Raw genomic sequence first — 16,246 nt, 5'->3', positions numbered from 1 at the left:
TAAAACATGTGGAGTAACATAAGCATAAAATACATACATACATACATACAGTGAAACAAAATATACTGAAAGTAATTTCCTGATTACTTATATGAATAAAAATTACTTTATGTCAAAAATCTCCAAAATGCTACAAATACAACTATTACAAGTTTAAATATTAGTTTGAATTTAAGAAATCTGAAGTGTGATTTCTCAAATATTTGGAGATCATAAAAAGGTTTTAAAAATAATAAATATTTAAAAAAATATAATCCCACAATTTTCAGACATAACAAAGTAAAAGTAGTATAGGAGAAAATCATGTTTCATTAAGTTTTAGAACCACAATTAAGCAGGTCAAATCATAAATAAATTTTAAATGATATTAAAATATTGATACCTACCATGGGGAAAAAACGTATTATATTTTCAACTGGATTATCTGCAATATCCAAGACTAAATATCTGAAAATAGAATATTTTGTGATAAGCACATTTTCAGATAAAACTCTCTTCATATATAAAAAATATGAAAATTTCTTGGCAACCATGAAAATAATGCAAAACAACTTTCAAAATATCATATTCCCAAGAACCGAGCCATAGATTTTATACTGCTTGAAGGCACAGATAGCATTTAAAGCCTTAAATAACACGTTAACATTTCTCTGATATCTTATTATTTAAAAAAATCTATCTGCTTAAAATAGAAAAATCACAAGTAGGAAGAAACCTTCCTCTAGATCAGAGTGGACCTGGAAAATAAAGACAAGAATTGCCTGTTTTCCTTACTGTTATTCTTCTATTTCTACCAACTTCCCTAGGACTAAAAGACTTTTCTCTGGATGGCCCTGCCACCTTTCCTCACAACCCTAGAGAGGACAATTCAGAGGAAGCCCAAAGTCTGAGAGAGAAGAAACTAACCAAAACAGAAGGCAGCAGTCTGACAGAGCCGTGAGTCAAACATTCATTGTTTGAACTAACCTTCAGTAGAGCAACAAGCAACAAAAGACCACCTGTCCTGGAATTTTACACCTTCAAAAACATTTAAAATAAGTCATTTTAATATACTAGCCTTAATTTGTGAAAAACTTCTACTTCTGGAAATTCCCTAGCGGTTCAGTGGTTAGGACTTGGTGCTTTCACTCCTGGGACCCTGGGTTCGAACCCTGGTTAGGAAACTAAGATCCCGCAAGCCGCGTGGTACGGCCAAAAATAAAAAATAAAAACTTCCATTTCTAACCTATCCAACACCACCTGTTTATTAACACAACTTAGTTAAGTAATTAAGTTCTAAAATTTAAAGTCAATATTGCTTTAATAATCATTTTGGTGGCAGCAACTTCAATAAATTCAGGGCTTATCACACAGAAGCTGTGTCCAGGACATTTTGGCACTAAAAACAAAAATTCTATACAAATTAGAAAGCTATGTAGTATGGCATTTTAAAATATAACATTTTCATTTTCTTTAATATACACAAGTCTATATGTGTGTATACATAATACACATATACAGTAGAAAAAGTTTAGAAGGAAATATACCAAAATGTTAAAGTTATGTTCCTCTGGGTTGTGTATTTATGGATGACTTCTAAAATATTTTTCTTGGTGTCATTCTGTATTTTCCAACATATCTATAAAGAACAAGTATTTCTTTTCCAATTAGAAAAAGTTAGATCTATTTTATTTTAGATTACAGATATTCCCTTTTTAAAACTAGTTTTTTTTTTTGCGGTACGCGGGTCTCTCACTGTTGTGGCCTCTCCCGTTGTGGAGCACAGGCTCAGCAGCCATGGCTCACGGGCCCAGCTGCTCCGCGGCATGTGGGATCCTCCCGGACCGGGGCACGAACCCATGTCCCCTGCATCGGCAGGCGGACTCTCAACCACTGCGCCACCAGGGAAGTCCGTAAAACTAGTTTTTATTAACTGAAAAATGTGTACACACAATAAAAAATTCTAACGGTATAAAGACATCTGCAATGAAACCTAATGTCTCTCTACCATCCCAGACCCTAAATTTCCCTTCTCAGAAGTACCTACTATCAAGTTTCTAGTCTGTCAGTCCAGAAATTTTCTATGCATATACAAGAATATATGCCTAATGTACTGCATATATTTTTAAACACATGGCTCTGCACCTTGCTGTTTTCATTTAATAAATCTTGAAGATTAGTCCATATCAGCACACATAGAAATACTTCATTCTTTTTCATGGTTACAGTATTCTACTGTGTATTCACACAGTATATTTTATAGTCTCTTATACTGATGGACATTCAGGTTGCTTTCATTTTTACAAACAATAAAGCAGAACATTAAAACAGTTTTAACATATATGCTTTTATACAAATATTTCTAGAATGATATCAAAAAAAAAAGAGTTAATAGTAGCTGCCTCCTAGCTAGAGACAGACTAGGTAGCTGGGTTTAGGGGAGGAAAGAGACATTTTCCTTATATACCTTTTTGACCCTTTGGCCTTTGTATCATGTGTAATATATGCTTTATTTTTTTAAATGAAGCTAAAACAAAGAACATTAAAAACCATCAGATGCTCAACCTCATCATTTTAAGATAAATGAGAAAGGCAAATTAAAACTACAACAAGACACCTTTTTTACTCTAGGAGATTGGGAAAAATTTTAAATGCTTTATAATTTTGTTGTAGAGAGATACCAAGGAAAGAGTACCTCTCATTTACTTCACAGTGGGAATGTAAACTGATACAACTCACTGGAGGGCAATTTGTAACATCTATTAAAATTTAAATGCTCACGTTCTTTAATCCAGCAATTCCACCTCTACAAATTTATCCTATTGATGTATTCACATATGAATTAAATGATATATACTGGAATACTCACTACATTAGCAAAAGTCTGGAAACAATCTAAATGTCCAACAAGAGGAGATGGGTTGAATAAATTTTAGTACAGTAATACAATGGATTATTGTGCAACTTAAGAAGAATAATGCGGGAGTTCCCTGGTAGCCTTGTGGTTAGGATTCTGGGCTTTCACTGGTCGGGGAACTGAGATCCCGCAAGCTGTGCAGTGTGGGGGGAAAAAAAAGAAGAATGCAGCTAAGAAATAATATGAAGCCATCTCCAAAATACATAATTTTTAAAAAAGGCTAACTTGATCTGTAAGAATATGTTTATATATGTAACATACCTCTAGAAACGTACTCAAAAACAACGGATACCTGCAGGGAGGAGAATTGAGTATCTAGGGGACAGGAATAGGGAAACCTACTTTTCAGTATACATGTTTTTGAACATTTAGAATTCCACATTCTGTGCATGAATTACTTTTTAAAAATATTTTAAAGGAAGTTTATTCTTTAAATGATGTACTGTATGACCCATCTTTATAAAACATATATATACAGGAGAAAAATCCGATATAATAAAATCAACTTGAAATAAAAACATTACATGTTTGCTACCCTTAATATTTTTATAAGTTATAGCAACAATTCTTACCTAAATAATTGTTGAAAGTTGGGTTTAATAAAGTTTGCTTCAATATTTTGTCTTATACATATTATATGAGTTATTCCATGTTTCTGTAGTATAGGTAGCTATAAAAAAAAAAGGTAGAGAAATAGTTTAAAATACAAAACATCATCTTATTGTAAAACAGATATTTGAAAATACACAGGACTCAACTTTAGAACTAATGTAGCCACATCTGAGCTTTAAGTACAGGGGATCAAAGCTAATTTCATAATAACATACCTAAAGTGATCAGCAAAATATTTCAATGATTCAAGGTTAATACACTACATGTCCTCAAAAGGCTAACAGGATTATTTTATATCTATAATTTCAGAGCTTGATATGACCTTAAAGATAATTTATTTGGGAAACAATACTATACCTTCATTATATACCTTATTGTACACTTTGACCTTTGTATCATGTGTAATATACTTTATTACTTATTTATAATTTACATTTATATACTCTTTATTATTTATTTATAATACTATGTAGTGGTTAAAAGCATGGGCTTTGGAGTCATGAGAGCCCAAGCTCTAGATCCTAGCTCTGCTAATGATCTGAGCACTGTGGCTCAATTTTCTCACACGAAAATAAGGAAAACCCTACCTATTCACTTGAGTGGTTGTGAGAATTATATAAGAAAATATGTTTGGCATACTGCCTGGGACACACAGCAAGGGTTTTCAGTAAATGGCAGTTACATATATTGACTACAATTTTTATTTTTTAGAGAGGACTACTATGACATAAACAGTTGTTCAACATCACTGATCTCTAGACTACTCCCTGCCTCTCCCAGTACACTTTTTCTACTATAAGCCAGAATTGTTATAAAATTCACAAAATCTAATTAAACTTTTAGGGTTTAAAAATTCTTCTAAAGTTAAAACTGGCAACTCCAAAGTATATTATATTCTGTGGTGCCTTTGGGCTCTACATTTAAAACAATTTAACATGACAACTCTAAGAACTATCAAATAATTTTTATTTGCAAGTGACTATAGGTTTCAGTGAAATTTACAGGTGACTTTTTTTTTTTTTTTTCCCCTGTACGCGGGCCTCTCACTGTTGTGGCCTCTCTCGTTGCGGAGCATAGGCTCTGGACATGCAGGCTCAGCAGCCATGGCTCATGGGCCTAGCCGCTCCGCGGCATGTGGGATCTTCCCGGACCAGGGCATGAACCCGTGTCCCCTGTATCGGCAGGCGGACTCTCAGCCACTGCGCCACCAGGGAAGCCCGAAAATGTGGTTTTTAAATGTTAATTTTTGCAGCTAGGTTTCCTATGTCTGGCATAGATTAGAGTTAAATTATCTTTGTATTTTCTGAGTATATCCTGAGACAGGGGAAAGGAGGTAATAAGCATTTGGCAGGATTAACAATGAATCAATGGTGACTTCCCTGGTGGTCCAATGGTTAAGACTTCACCTTCCGATGCAGGGGGTGCAGGTTCAATCTCTGGTCGGGGACCTAAGATCCCACATGCCTCGTGGCCAAAAAGCCAAAAAACATTAAAGAAGAAGTAACTGTACTGTAACAAATTCAATAAAAACTTTAAAAAAAATGGCCCACATTAAAAAAAAAAATCTTAAAAAAAAAATCAATGTTCTGTATTCACATTTACGGAAACTCCAAAGTAAATTCAATATTCATTCCTTTGTTTATGACTGATCTATGATATGTGAAGTTTTCATATCTACTCTATTAATGTGGGAAACTACAAGAAGACATATATAAAATTAGGGATAAAAACATGTTTTAACAAGCCTGGAAGGCACATTAGATTACTAAGTGAAAAACAAACCTTAAGATAGACCCCAAAAGTAATAGCACACAAAATAGTTTTTACTTTTCAACAGAATTTCATTTATACAAAGCAAATTATGACCTTATCTCATACCTAGAAACAACAGAAAAATTTTAGAAAAAGAAATGGTTCACTACTTACAAGGAGCCTAAATATGTCCCTTTTATTAAAACTATATTTGAATGTAATAAAAGATAGGCTAAACTAAGTGAGTTTATTAGAACAGGAGTTTATTCCCTAAGGTTTCTTTATCTCCATTATTCTTTTGTTACTTTTTTGGATGATGAAATGAAAAGAAATATGGGCTGTACTATAATGACTCATGGTGGGAAATAATCAAATTTTGCCATAGAAGCTTTTCTTCAGTCCAATGCGACTTATGGTGAAATTAGGGGGGAGAGATTTTGAGACGATAGATCTGTAAACAAACACTTATAAATTAATGTGAGAAAGAGTATAACAGGTATATTTATAAAGTGCAGTGAGAATACAAAAAGCAAATAGTCTAAAATCATCCTGAAGGCCAGTATTTGTGAATATTACATTATTTGGGCATAACTTTGTTTTTACAAAGTAAGTCACAGTTAATTCTATAGTTATCTACCATATTCTTTCCTTAGTATTTATTTACATAGATTTTTTTTTATCAACGTCCCATCTTTCCAACTTAGCTGTAAGCCATCAAAATGACTAGCGTTACTCTTAGATAGTCCTCAACAGTCAAAAAGCCTTCCAGTACCAAAAGGAATGACATTAACTTTAAAAAACTCCCAATCACCTAAAATTCGTAAATACATCAAATTATTTCATAAAAGCTTTAAATTCTACAGTTTTTATAAAACCTACTGCAGGTAAGTATCATACACAAGAACACTGACTTCTAAATAGGCAGGTTATTAGGGAAAACATTTGTGACACAATGTTTCACATTATAATTCAAAGAGAATTAGCACTGCCATAATTCATAGGGCTGAATCCTCTAGAAGTGACAATAACACTGTTACATATATTTGAATGAGATCTACCCTTTTAACTGTGTAACTGAAGAAATACATTTCAGGTTAACTATATAGGACATCTAGATATATAGTACAATACTTCACAACCTGGAACATCCAGACCTCTATAGTCTGGAAGAACAGAAGATTTGAGTCACTTCAATTAAAATGTGTGGGTGTGTATGAGTGCATTCGTATACACTTGTGCACGCACACTCTCTTACCCTTTAACTAAAATGTTAAATAACCTTATTTTAGGATTTAATTGTATCTCATATTTTTCAGAAACTATGATTAGCAATTACAGATGTCTAGTATCTTAGAGGGTAAATAAATTATTAAAGGTCAGTTTTCAGTAAGTCTTTTAAATACATGGATTTCATGAGGAAAAAAAATACAAAAACTCATTTGTGATTTGTGGTTAAACATGAGAATCACTGGTCTAGTAAAATTTGGAAAGAACTAGGTGCTCCAGAGTGACAACTACTGTTAATATGCAATATCGGTGCACCCTTCCTCAAATAATACTCTTTCTACCAAAAAATTTTACTCCAAATAGTTGGTTAATAAGGTCTCTTGATGAATCTAATCTAAAGTTCTTACCTTGCTTTTCATGGCAGAAGAATATGGGCCTAAAAACAATCCAGGCAAAATTTCCTAGGGAAAAAAATTGAGCTATTTACCATCAGCAATTTAAATCTATACAAAATATGTACCATATAAGTGGATTAGCTGAGTGTTTTCATAGCTGTTATAATAATTTGCTAAAAAGCTTGTTATTTAGGGAGTATTTTCTAGCCACACTGAGCAAATGACTGGGAAGAGAAATGCAGATGTGCTTTACATAATCAAATGACATATTTAAAGTTGAAATGTAGTTCTGAAAAGTCAGATATTTGAACTTCCATAGAGCTTTTTTTGTTGCAGAGCACAGGCTCCGGACGCGCAGGCTCAGCGGCCATGGCTCACGGGCCCAGCCGCTCCACGGCATGTGGGATCTTCCTGGACCGGGGCACGAACCCCTGTCCCCTGCATCAGCAGGCGGACTCTCAACCACTGCACCACCAGGGAAGCCCTCCATTGTGCTTTTTATAAGCAGTTTGAGTAGAATTACTATATTGTATTGTTGTCTTTTAGATTACTAAAACACCTGTAATTTTATTTCTATTCTCTATTATAGTTTAGAAATAAAATAGGTATAAAGAAAATCATCCCTTTGGAATTACACAAAACCTTATTCAGTCAAATCAAAAGTAGTGCAAGATAAAACAATTACAACTTTTACCTATGTAAAGTATTTTTGCAAAGCTTAAAAAGAAAGACTATTGACAGTTTCAGCAATTTAAATAAGTAACTTCTGAATGGTGAATTAAAATTTATTCTATGTGAATTCAATATAGAAAGCTTTCAGTGTGAATTCTATGTGAATTCAATATAGAAAGTTTTTAGTATATAGAGTATGTATCATACTCTATATACTAATATAATTTTGTAGTTCAGTTCTATGGGACATCAGAATTATTTGTGTATAGGTGTGATTTCTTCTAATAGCTTCTTGTGGACAGAAACTAAATTTTACTCATATTTGCATTCCCCATAGCACCAAGTAAAATGCCCCATGGGTAATCACAGATTTTTAAAAAGTGAATTTTCACAAAAAGAGAAAGGAAACAGATTTTTAGAAGTCAAGGGATTCCTGAGAAGGGGAGACATTGCTTGATCTTGGGAGTAGCAAAGTTGAAATGCAAAACAAAAAAAGTACTGCTATGTGGGTTAGCTATCACTAATTCATTCATTCCATACTGTGAGTATTCAACTCAATCTTCTGGAGAACTTCACTATGAAAGTTGACTGGGAATCAGACACGAAGATGAGCAATTAGTCAAAAGGGTGATGTGCTTTACAGTCAACTCTCCTGAGTTTATCTAAGCTAGACAAACACAGAAAGTAAACTGCTTTCAGAAATAATACAAATATTGTACCCAATTTTTCAGATGAAGAAAGACAAAGTGACTCATTAAGTACAAACATATATTACTATGTCCATGGTTCTAATCTAAGATAGAAATTTCATCTCCCATCTTTTTAAGAGCCATGATCAACTTTAAATATGTTAATATTTAAAATACTCAGTGATGAACCTACAGGTCATGAGTCAACAAGACTCAAATCCTTTGTGAAATTAGGTTAAATTATTTAACAATGATAGTAACAGTAACACGGGCTGGCTGGAATAAATGAGAAGGTTGTCATACCTGCATCTCTCGTCTCATAGGGTAGGTCCACTCCTTAAAAATGGAAGGAAAACAAAAGAAAAGTAAATAACATTATGAAAAAGTCACCCAATTAAAGGTTAAAGATGTGATATACAAGTGTATGGATTTTTTAAAAATACATTATACTTATAGAATGTTCTATAAAAACAGCTGATTCAATTGGCTTCACAAGCACCTAAAAATTTAAGTGACAAGAAACAACGATTAAGGTAATTCTTTAAATAACTGAGCTTCCAAAATTATGATTATGTTACTTTATAATGGATGGAATAGTTCAATAATTATAAGGATAGGTATTCCAGAAGTTTCTCTCAAAAATGATCCTCTAAATCAGAGATGTCAAATACACTTTTTGTCATTCGTGCCAACTCTAATCAACTGGCAGTAGATAGCTAAAACCCTGTGTGGAGAAAGACTCAAGGAAGGAAAGAGTGCTGTGGTCATTGAGCAATATCTGCAATGATGAAAGAAGAACAGAATGTGATAAGTATTTATTTGCCATTCCTGATCTAAACTGCCAGATGCTCATCAAACAGCCTTTCCCATATCTCACTTGGGCTTAAGATTCTGTCTAGTTCAAGTTCCTTTACAGATACACTTCACCAAAGTACAGAGTTCATTCTTGGAATGCAGACCAAGATAAAGAAGTTGGAAAATAATACAAAATGGCAAAAGACAGAAAATATTTTAAAAGAAAAAGAAAAAAGCAATACAGTGAATTGAAATGAAGAATCAAATATAGTACAGATAGTCCTCATTTGTAAATGGACTACATTCCAAAAGTTTCTAGCTTGGTTGCTTAAAACTCAGAATTATAAACAGTAATTAGGTTTCTAAAGTTAAAACTGCAAAAAGTTTTAAAAAAAAACTTTCTATTTTGAAATAATTTTAGAATTACAGAAAAGTTGAAAAAATAGTACAAGGAATTCCCTTTACCCTCCATCCAGATTCCCCAAGTCAGAAAAGTATCTTTAATATCTAAGGTAGAAATGTATCTCTGTAATGGAAAGAGAGAATAGTACTCCTACAAAGACAGCATTTTTTTTTAAATAGAGAAACAAAATACATTTTTCATTTTTAATCTTGAAAAATGGTCTCGGCAATGTAGTAGAAGCTGACTATAAAGCCTGAGAAACCATCTATGAAATGACTGTTAAAAAAAATATAATATATATATATATATTATATTTTTGTGTGTGTGTGGTACACGGGCCTCTCACTGTTGCGGCCTCTCCCGCTGCGGAGCACAGGCTCCGGAGGCGCAGGCTCAGCGGCCATGGCTCACGGGCCCAGCCGCTCCGCGGCATATGGGATCCTCCCGGACCAGGGCACGAACCCGTGTCCCCTGCATCGGCAGGCAGACTCTCAACCACTGCGCCACCAGGGAAGCCCTGTTAAAATATATTTTTAAAGGTATCTTTAAATGCATAGCTGAACTAAGAAGTGAGGGAAATCCCCAGAGAGACACACACTCATAAACACAAGAAAGCACAAAACCAGCAAGGGTAGTAAGCACTGAAACACAGCATCCTGAGAAGATCTGCTAGTCTTTTCATGGCCTTATATTTCTTTCTGTTCTTTTAAAATGTAGGTATAAAAGAACTTATAATGAGGTGCTAAAATGCCCAAATCTCAATGTAGAGCTCAATCAATTTTTACAAACATACATACCCATATGATCACCACTCAGATGAAGATTTCCATCATCCCAGAAAGTTCCCTCATTCTTCTTCTCAGTCAATATCTCCTGTTTTCAGAGGTGACCACTGACTTCCATCACTATAGATTTTAGTTTTGTCTGTTCTGGAACTTCATGTAAATGGAATCATACAGCAGTACTATTTTATGTCTGGTTTATCTCACTCAACTTAATGTCTGTGAGATTCATCCATGTTGTTGTGTATGTCAGTAGTTTGTTCCTTTTCACTGCTGTGCAGTATACTATTGTATAAATATTCCACAATTTACTCATTCTCCTGTTGGTGAAGATTTAAGTAGCTTCCAGGTTTTGGCAATTATGAATAAAGGTGCAATGAAAACTCTTTTATATGCTCTTTGGTGGACATATGCATTTATTGCTCTTGGATATATAAGTGGCAATGGAATGACTAAATCACAGAGTAGGCCTATATTTGGCTTTACTAGACACTGTCAAAAGTTTTAGAAGAGCAATTTACACTCCCACCAGGAATGTATGGGAGTTCTAGTTGTTCCACATCCTCATGATGGACTTAATTTTTTTTTTTTTAACATCTTTATTGGAGTATAATTGCTTTACAATGGTATGTTAGTTTCAGCTTCACAACAAAATGAATCAGTTATATATATACATATATTCCCGTATCTCTTCCCGCTTGCGTCTCCCTCCCTCCCACCCTCCCTATCCCACCACTCCAGGCGGACTTAATTTTAAATGGCACGGCACATGAGACAAAGTCTAGGACCTGCTCAAAGTCAGATCATGACCAAAAAGCTGGGACCCCCAGAGGGCAACACCCTAAGTGAAAGATAAAGTGGTGGGAGTGGGGCCTCACTTCATCCCCATAAAAATGAGTACTCTTGCCTTTCCTAGCTTTGGTTCTGAGTAGGTGGTGGTGGTGGTAGTAGTGGGGTGGGGTCTTCCTAACCAATCTGGTCTTCACTAAGGTTTGGCATTAGAATGCAATTATCTTTGTGAGGCCAAGTGAAAATTTAATGTCAAGTGGTCTTGGGTAAAAAGTGTCCATGGGTTCCTGGGAGAAGCAAATGCATTTTCTCTCCGGTGGAACATACCTTAAACCTAGATCAGAAATAATTCAAACAGATAGGTTCCAATGAACTCGCAATATAAAATTCATTTTTAAAAAAAAAGAGGAAATGAATAACCATGAAAAGCGATACAACTGAATCACAGCCACAAAGATGGCAGATATTAATTACAAAATAGCTAGCTAGTGGGAAGCAGCTGCACAGCACAGGGAGATCAGCTCGGTACTTTGTGACCACCTAGAGGAGTGGGATAGGGAGGGTGGGAGGGAGATGCAAGAGGGAGGAGATATGCGGATATATGTATATGTATAGCTGATTCACTTTGTTATAAAGCAGAAACTAACACACCATTGTAAAGCAATTATACTCCAATAAAGATGTTTAAAAAAAAAAAACAATGGGAAATCACAGCAGTTTTAAAGGAATGATGATCTTTTTGGAAACCCATCTAAACACAGCTAAATTTCTGCTAACAACTATCCTGTAAAGAGTGCTCTAACCAGTATTTCACGAAACTTGGAAGTAGTATTTTTATAGAAGTGACAGGATCATCAAGCTACCATAGCCTGATCACAACAATCATTAAGAGCTTTCACTGAAATCTCTGTACTTGAATTTTTTTTTACTTAAGCAAGATTTGGATTGTGATTGGTAGTGCTTTCTATGTGGAGGAACTATGCTGGCTGGTCACCATAACCATGAAAAACTGTTTGCCATTTTATGTATCTCACTGGAAATTAGAAAATTACATTGTTTTATTAGTCAGTTTTTCATGAGTAACTATATGCCCTATTTAATGGTTATTTACAGTTTTGTCTGTCCAGAAAGCATCCTCAATCTTTTATGAAATGCTCCTATGGTTTTGGTGGGAGGGCTACTAATGATAAGCTTCACTCCCCTAGCCCAGAGTGAGTATCTGACCTAGACTGGACCCCTCACTGTATTCACCCCTTCCTGGCTCTCTTGACTGATCCAAAGGATGGGCATATGACCTAAATTGGGCCAATCTTCTAGATTTTAAACACTGAAGCTTAGAGAAAGGCACTTTTGTTCCTCAGTGTGTATGCTGTAAGCATATGACCCTCGAGCAACTGATGGCCAAACTCCATACCTGTGCAGAAGCCCAAGAAAAAGAACAGACACTGACAGAAAGTAGAGACAAGCACTAATGAAAGGCAGAGGCAGCTCTGATGCATTATAATACTATCTAGTCAAGTCCCTGAGACCAGCTGCACTCCAAACTTTCTGGATTTAGTTACTTCTTTTCTTTTTTGCTTAAGCTCCTCTGGTTTTTGTCACTTGTAACCGAGAGATAACAAACATCCAGTGCTATGAAATAAGGAATGAACTGGCTTTCAGCAGATAATATCATTATGTACTAGGTTTAAGCATTACTTCTGTCCGACACAGAAAAGAAGCTATATTCCTCGTAAGATTTTATAATCTTTGCAAAGATAAGATATATTATTTACACAATAAAAGATTAAATACAAAGTCTGTAAACATTTTAAACTAGAACTATTAAGATTAGAACAGGGAAGAATTGAGGTGTAGTAAAAAGGACAATGAATTAAGAATGAGGAGACCAAGGTCCTCACTTGTGTCTTGTGCTAGGCATATCATTTATTCTTAGTAAGCTACAATTTCTTCACTTTAAAAGTAGGAATGCTCTACATTATTTCTAAGGTTGCTTCCAGTGATGAAATTTCTGAATCATTTTGAGGATATAAAAGCATGCTCCTCATTCACATTATTCCATATGAAACAAAGAAAAAAGTGTAAATTCATTTTTAACCTAACCTAAATTCTACTTTTTTTTCCTATTTAAGAGTCTACTCTTAAAACATGAAATTCTCAAGGATTATTATCACAAGCAAAAGATCCGCCCCCAATAAAAAACGTGAACCACAAATGAAGACATTCAATAGAATGAATATTTGGTATAAACTGAATGATCTCTTAAAAATAGAGATTTTAGATTTCTTTCTTTCTGGATCCTACTAAAGCATATCTGAATATCATTGTTCTGTTATAACTGAGTCTTCAGAAAAATTCTAATTTAGTATTCTGCAATACCATAAAGTATTCCAAACTAGGAATAGATGGGAAAAAACTCAGTACAAACGTTAGGGAAGGAAGAAGTAAGGTGGGGTAAAAAGAACCCCAAATTAGAAATCAGGAGAACAAGTTATAAAGAATTTTATTCCCCATATTAACTTCTCTCCAAAGGGCAAGGTTTTGGATTGAAGTTTTCAGATTCGAACGAGCTAGCTTTGTGACATTTACTCTGCTGGTCACGGCTTGCCTCAAAAACACCAAAAACCAAACCAAACCAAAACAAACCAACTACTTCGGGGAAACTTTTTGAAGGCACACTTAGCAAGTTCAGGGCCCACGTCTATTCCACACGTGGGGCCGTGTGTCCCACAAGTGAATCGACGACACCAAAGATTACCCCTCAAAAGATTAAAAACATTACCCTCGCATTGTTTTGGCAATAAAAGGGGAACCTTACTCCAAGTAAGGCCTCGACGCCAAACCTGGGGGGAAAGGGCTGTTTTTGCTCATCTCATTGAATTCAGTTGACCAGACCCGGCTCCGGCGCCGGAGACTCAGGAGGAGAAGAGGAACTCAGTGACCGGGGTCTGGGCTGACAGCCCCGGAGTGCGAGGCTCCGCCCCTGGGTCCCGGGACGCCCTCAAGAGGCAACAGGACTCCGGGGAGCCGGAGGCTTCGACGGTTGGGGCCTGGGGTCGCCCCTCGGCTGAGGAGCCACAGGGGGAGGCCTTTGCGTGGCAGTCACTGACAGACTCACCTCGGCGTCTTCTTTGCACTGTGGGAGCGAGGGGAACTCCAGCTTCACGTCCTCCATGGTCCCGGCCCGCGGGCTTGTGGGTGGGGTGGGGTGGGAGTGGGAGTTGCCCGCCGGCCCGACACTCGGGCTGGCAGTGGCGGTGAAAGGGAGGGAGGGTAGACCGGAGGACTGACGAGGAGGCAGCGGGCTTACAACTAACACACGCAGACTAAAGGGTCCCAGCGACTCCGGCGGCGGCGGTGGCGGCGACGACAGCCGGGAAAAGGAGGGCTGGGCGGCTCGTGCCCGGCCGCCATGCTGCTGCCGCCTCCCTCCCCCGCCGAGTCTCCGCGCCCCTAAGGCCGCCCAGGCTCCCGCACCAACACAAGCCCTACAACCATCTCCCCTCTTTCCACCCCGCCCTCCCCGCGCCGCCCCAGCCAATCCCAGCCCACGCTCGCCTTCGGCCCGCCCCCCGCGGCCGCCAGGTGTCAGAGCGCCGCCGCCCCACCCCTTCGCGAGAGCGCAGACGCGGGGGGGCGGGGCCCTGGAGGCGCAGCGGCGGGAGCTCACCGGGTGTGGAGGAGGTGAGACTGCGGTAGGAGGGAAAGCACGAAGGACGGTCCTGGGAAAAGGAGCGGGATAATACGACTCAGCTCTGCCCTTTCCGGATTGGACGCAAATCCCTTCTTTGGTGTAAGAACGGGGAAGACATCCTAGCCACCATAAACTGGCATACGAAAGGAAACTATAGTTTTCTCCCCTCTCAGAATCCTGCGGAATCTGGTGAGGTTATAACCCAGAGTAATGAATTCACCTGAAAATTACGTTATGCCACAGAATGAAACACCATCACTTTTAAGCAAATCGAAACGGTGTACTTTTAAGAATACTTGGGAATATAACAACTAGAAAATATCAAGAAAAAATGGCAAACAGAAAAAATCCTAATACAAACAATTGATAGCCCACTAATTTGTACATAATACTGAAGGTGTCTTCCTTTAATTCTAAGCTTATTAACACTTCAACGTATTATTAAACTATATGGCTTTCAATATCTTTAAAAGGAGTTTGCGTCAGTTAATACTATATTGTTAATAAAGTTCAGGTATATAATACTTTCTCTGGGTTTAGGGAGATGATGTTATCTTTTTTGTTTTTAAACAGATGAGGAAAATCAAGCTTAGAAGTGGAAGAACCCACACATAAACTTTCAAGATTTGTACACCAACCTGATTCTTTAAAAAAAACACTACCACCACCACCAAAGTAAAAAAGTGAGATAGTCTTTCATTAACTGAATTGCAGATTACAAGTAAAAAGGACCACATGGTTATCTGACCTTTTTAAAGTAAAAAGGACCACATGGATATCTGACCTAGACCTGACATACTATTACTTTTTATAGTCATGTTTATGAAATACACTACTAAACATATATAGAAATAGAACTGTTCAATAATTTGAGTATTAGATGGCTAGTTTGAGGGCTCCATTTTCTCTACCTCTATGTAAACAGTTCTCTCCCTTTTAGTTACAAAAAGGCACACATTACTCTGCTAGCAAGTTTTTAATTTGAAGAATGATTGTATTATTACCTGAGTCATATATCATTCATTCTTCAGTGTTTATGAAACTGAAGTTTCTTTTGTTTAACAGCACCTTTAATAATAACATAATCTTAATTGATGCCCAATGATGATTTCCTATTGTAATTTGTTAAAGCTTTAATTACCACATGAGAAAGAATCGTGTATAGGTAACGGAACTTTTGTTCTGAACATTTCTGACATCAACATCCCCTACATCAGATCCTTAGCCTGGTATCCATAGATACCTAGTGTCCATGGGTGAGCTTGGGAAATAATAAATCTCCTAAGTTTTAATATATGCAAAATTGTGTGTATGTATGTGTGAATCTTTCTGAGAAGAGAGTACAAACCTCCTCAAAAGGGAACTATCATTTCACATAAATCAAGAAAACCAAGTCACATTTAAATAGCAAATGTTACTTTTAATCATAATCTAAAAAATGGTTATGGATGTGCATGTACTATTTCAATTAACTATCACACGGATTAATCATAGTAGGTGGAGAATAAAGGCTTTCTTGAAGGAGGAATATATACAGACA

The 16,246-nt window shown here is 36.5% G+C and overlaps 1 protein-coding gene across 2 annotated transcripts in view; it reads right to left on the bottom strand.

Annotated features, from left to right (window-relative positions):
* STYX (serine/threonine/tyrosine interacting protein) overlaps positions 1–14,484 on the bottom strand; it is a 40,150-nt gene extending 25,666 nt beyond the window's left edge. For both annotated transcript variants that reach the window (XR_011377260.1, XM_030854988.2), the window contains exons 1-5: positions 14,131–14,484; positions 8,547–8,579; positions 6,895–6,948; positions 3,469–3,566; positions 387–447 (exon numbers count right to left, since the gene is read on the bottom strand). Coding sequence is in view for 1 of the 2 variants with exons in the window: in XM_030854988.2 (XP_030710848.1) it covers positions 387–447; positions 3,469–3,566; positions 6,895–6,948; positions 8,547–8,579; positions 14,131–14,187 (303 nt within the window). In the remaining variant the exon portion in view is untranslated. The remainder of the gene's footprint in view (positions 1–386; positions 448–3,468; positions 3,567–6,894; positions 6,949–8,546; positions 8,580–14,130) is intronic.
* Positions 14,485–16,246: the final 1,762 nt, after the last annotated feature.

This window comes from Globicephala melas, chromosome 2 (genome assembly GCF_963455315.2).
Source record: "Globicephala melas chromosome 2, mGloMel1.2, whole genome shotgun sequence".
Lineage (NCBI taxonomy): Eukaryota > Metazoa > Chordata > Mammalia > Artiodactyla > Delphinidae > Globicephala > Globicephala melas.
The sequence above is the reverse complement of the archived record's forward strand: the minus strand, read 5'-3'. Positions and strand labels throughout refer to the sequence as shown.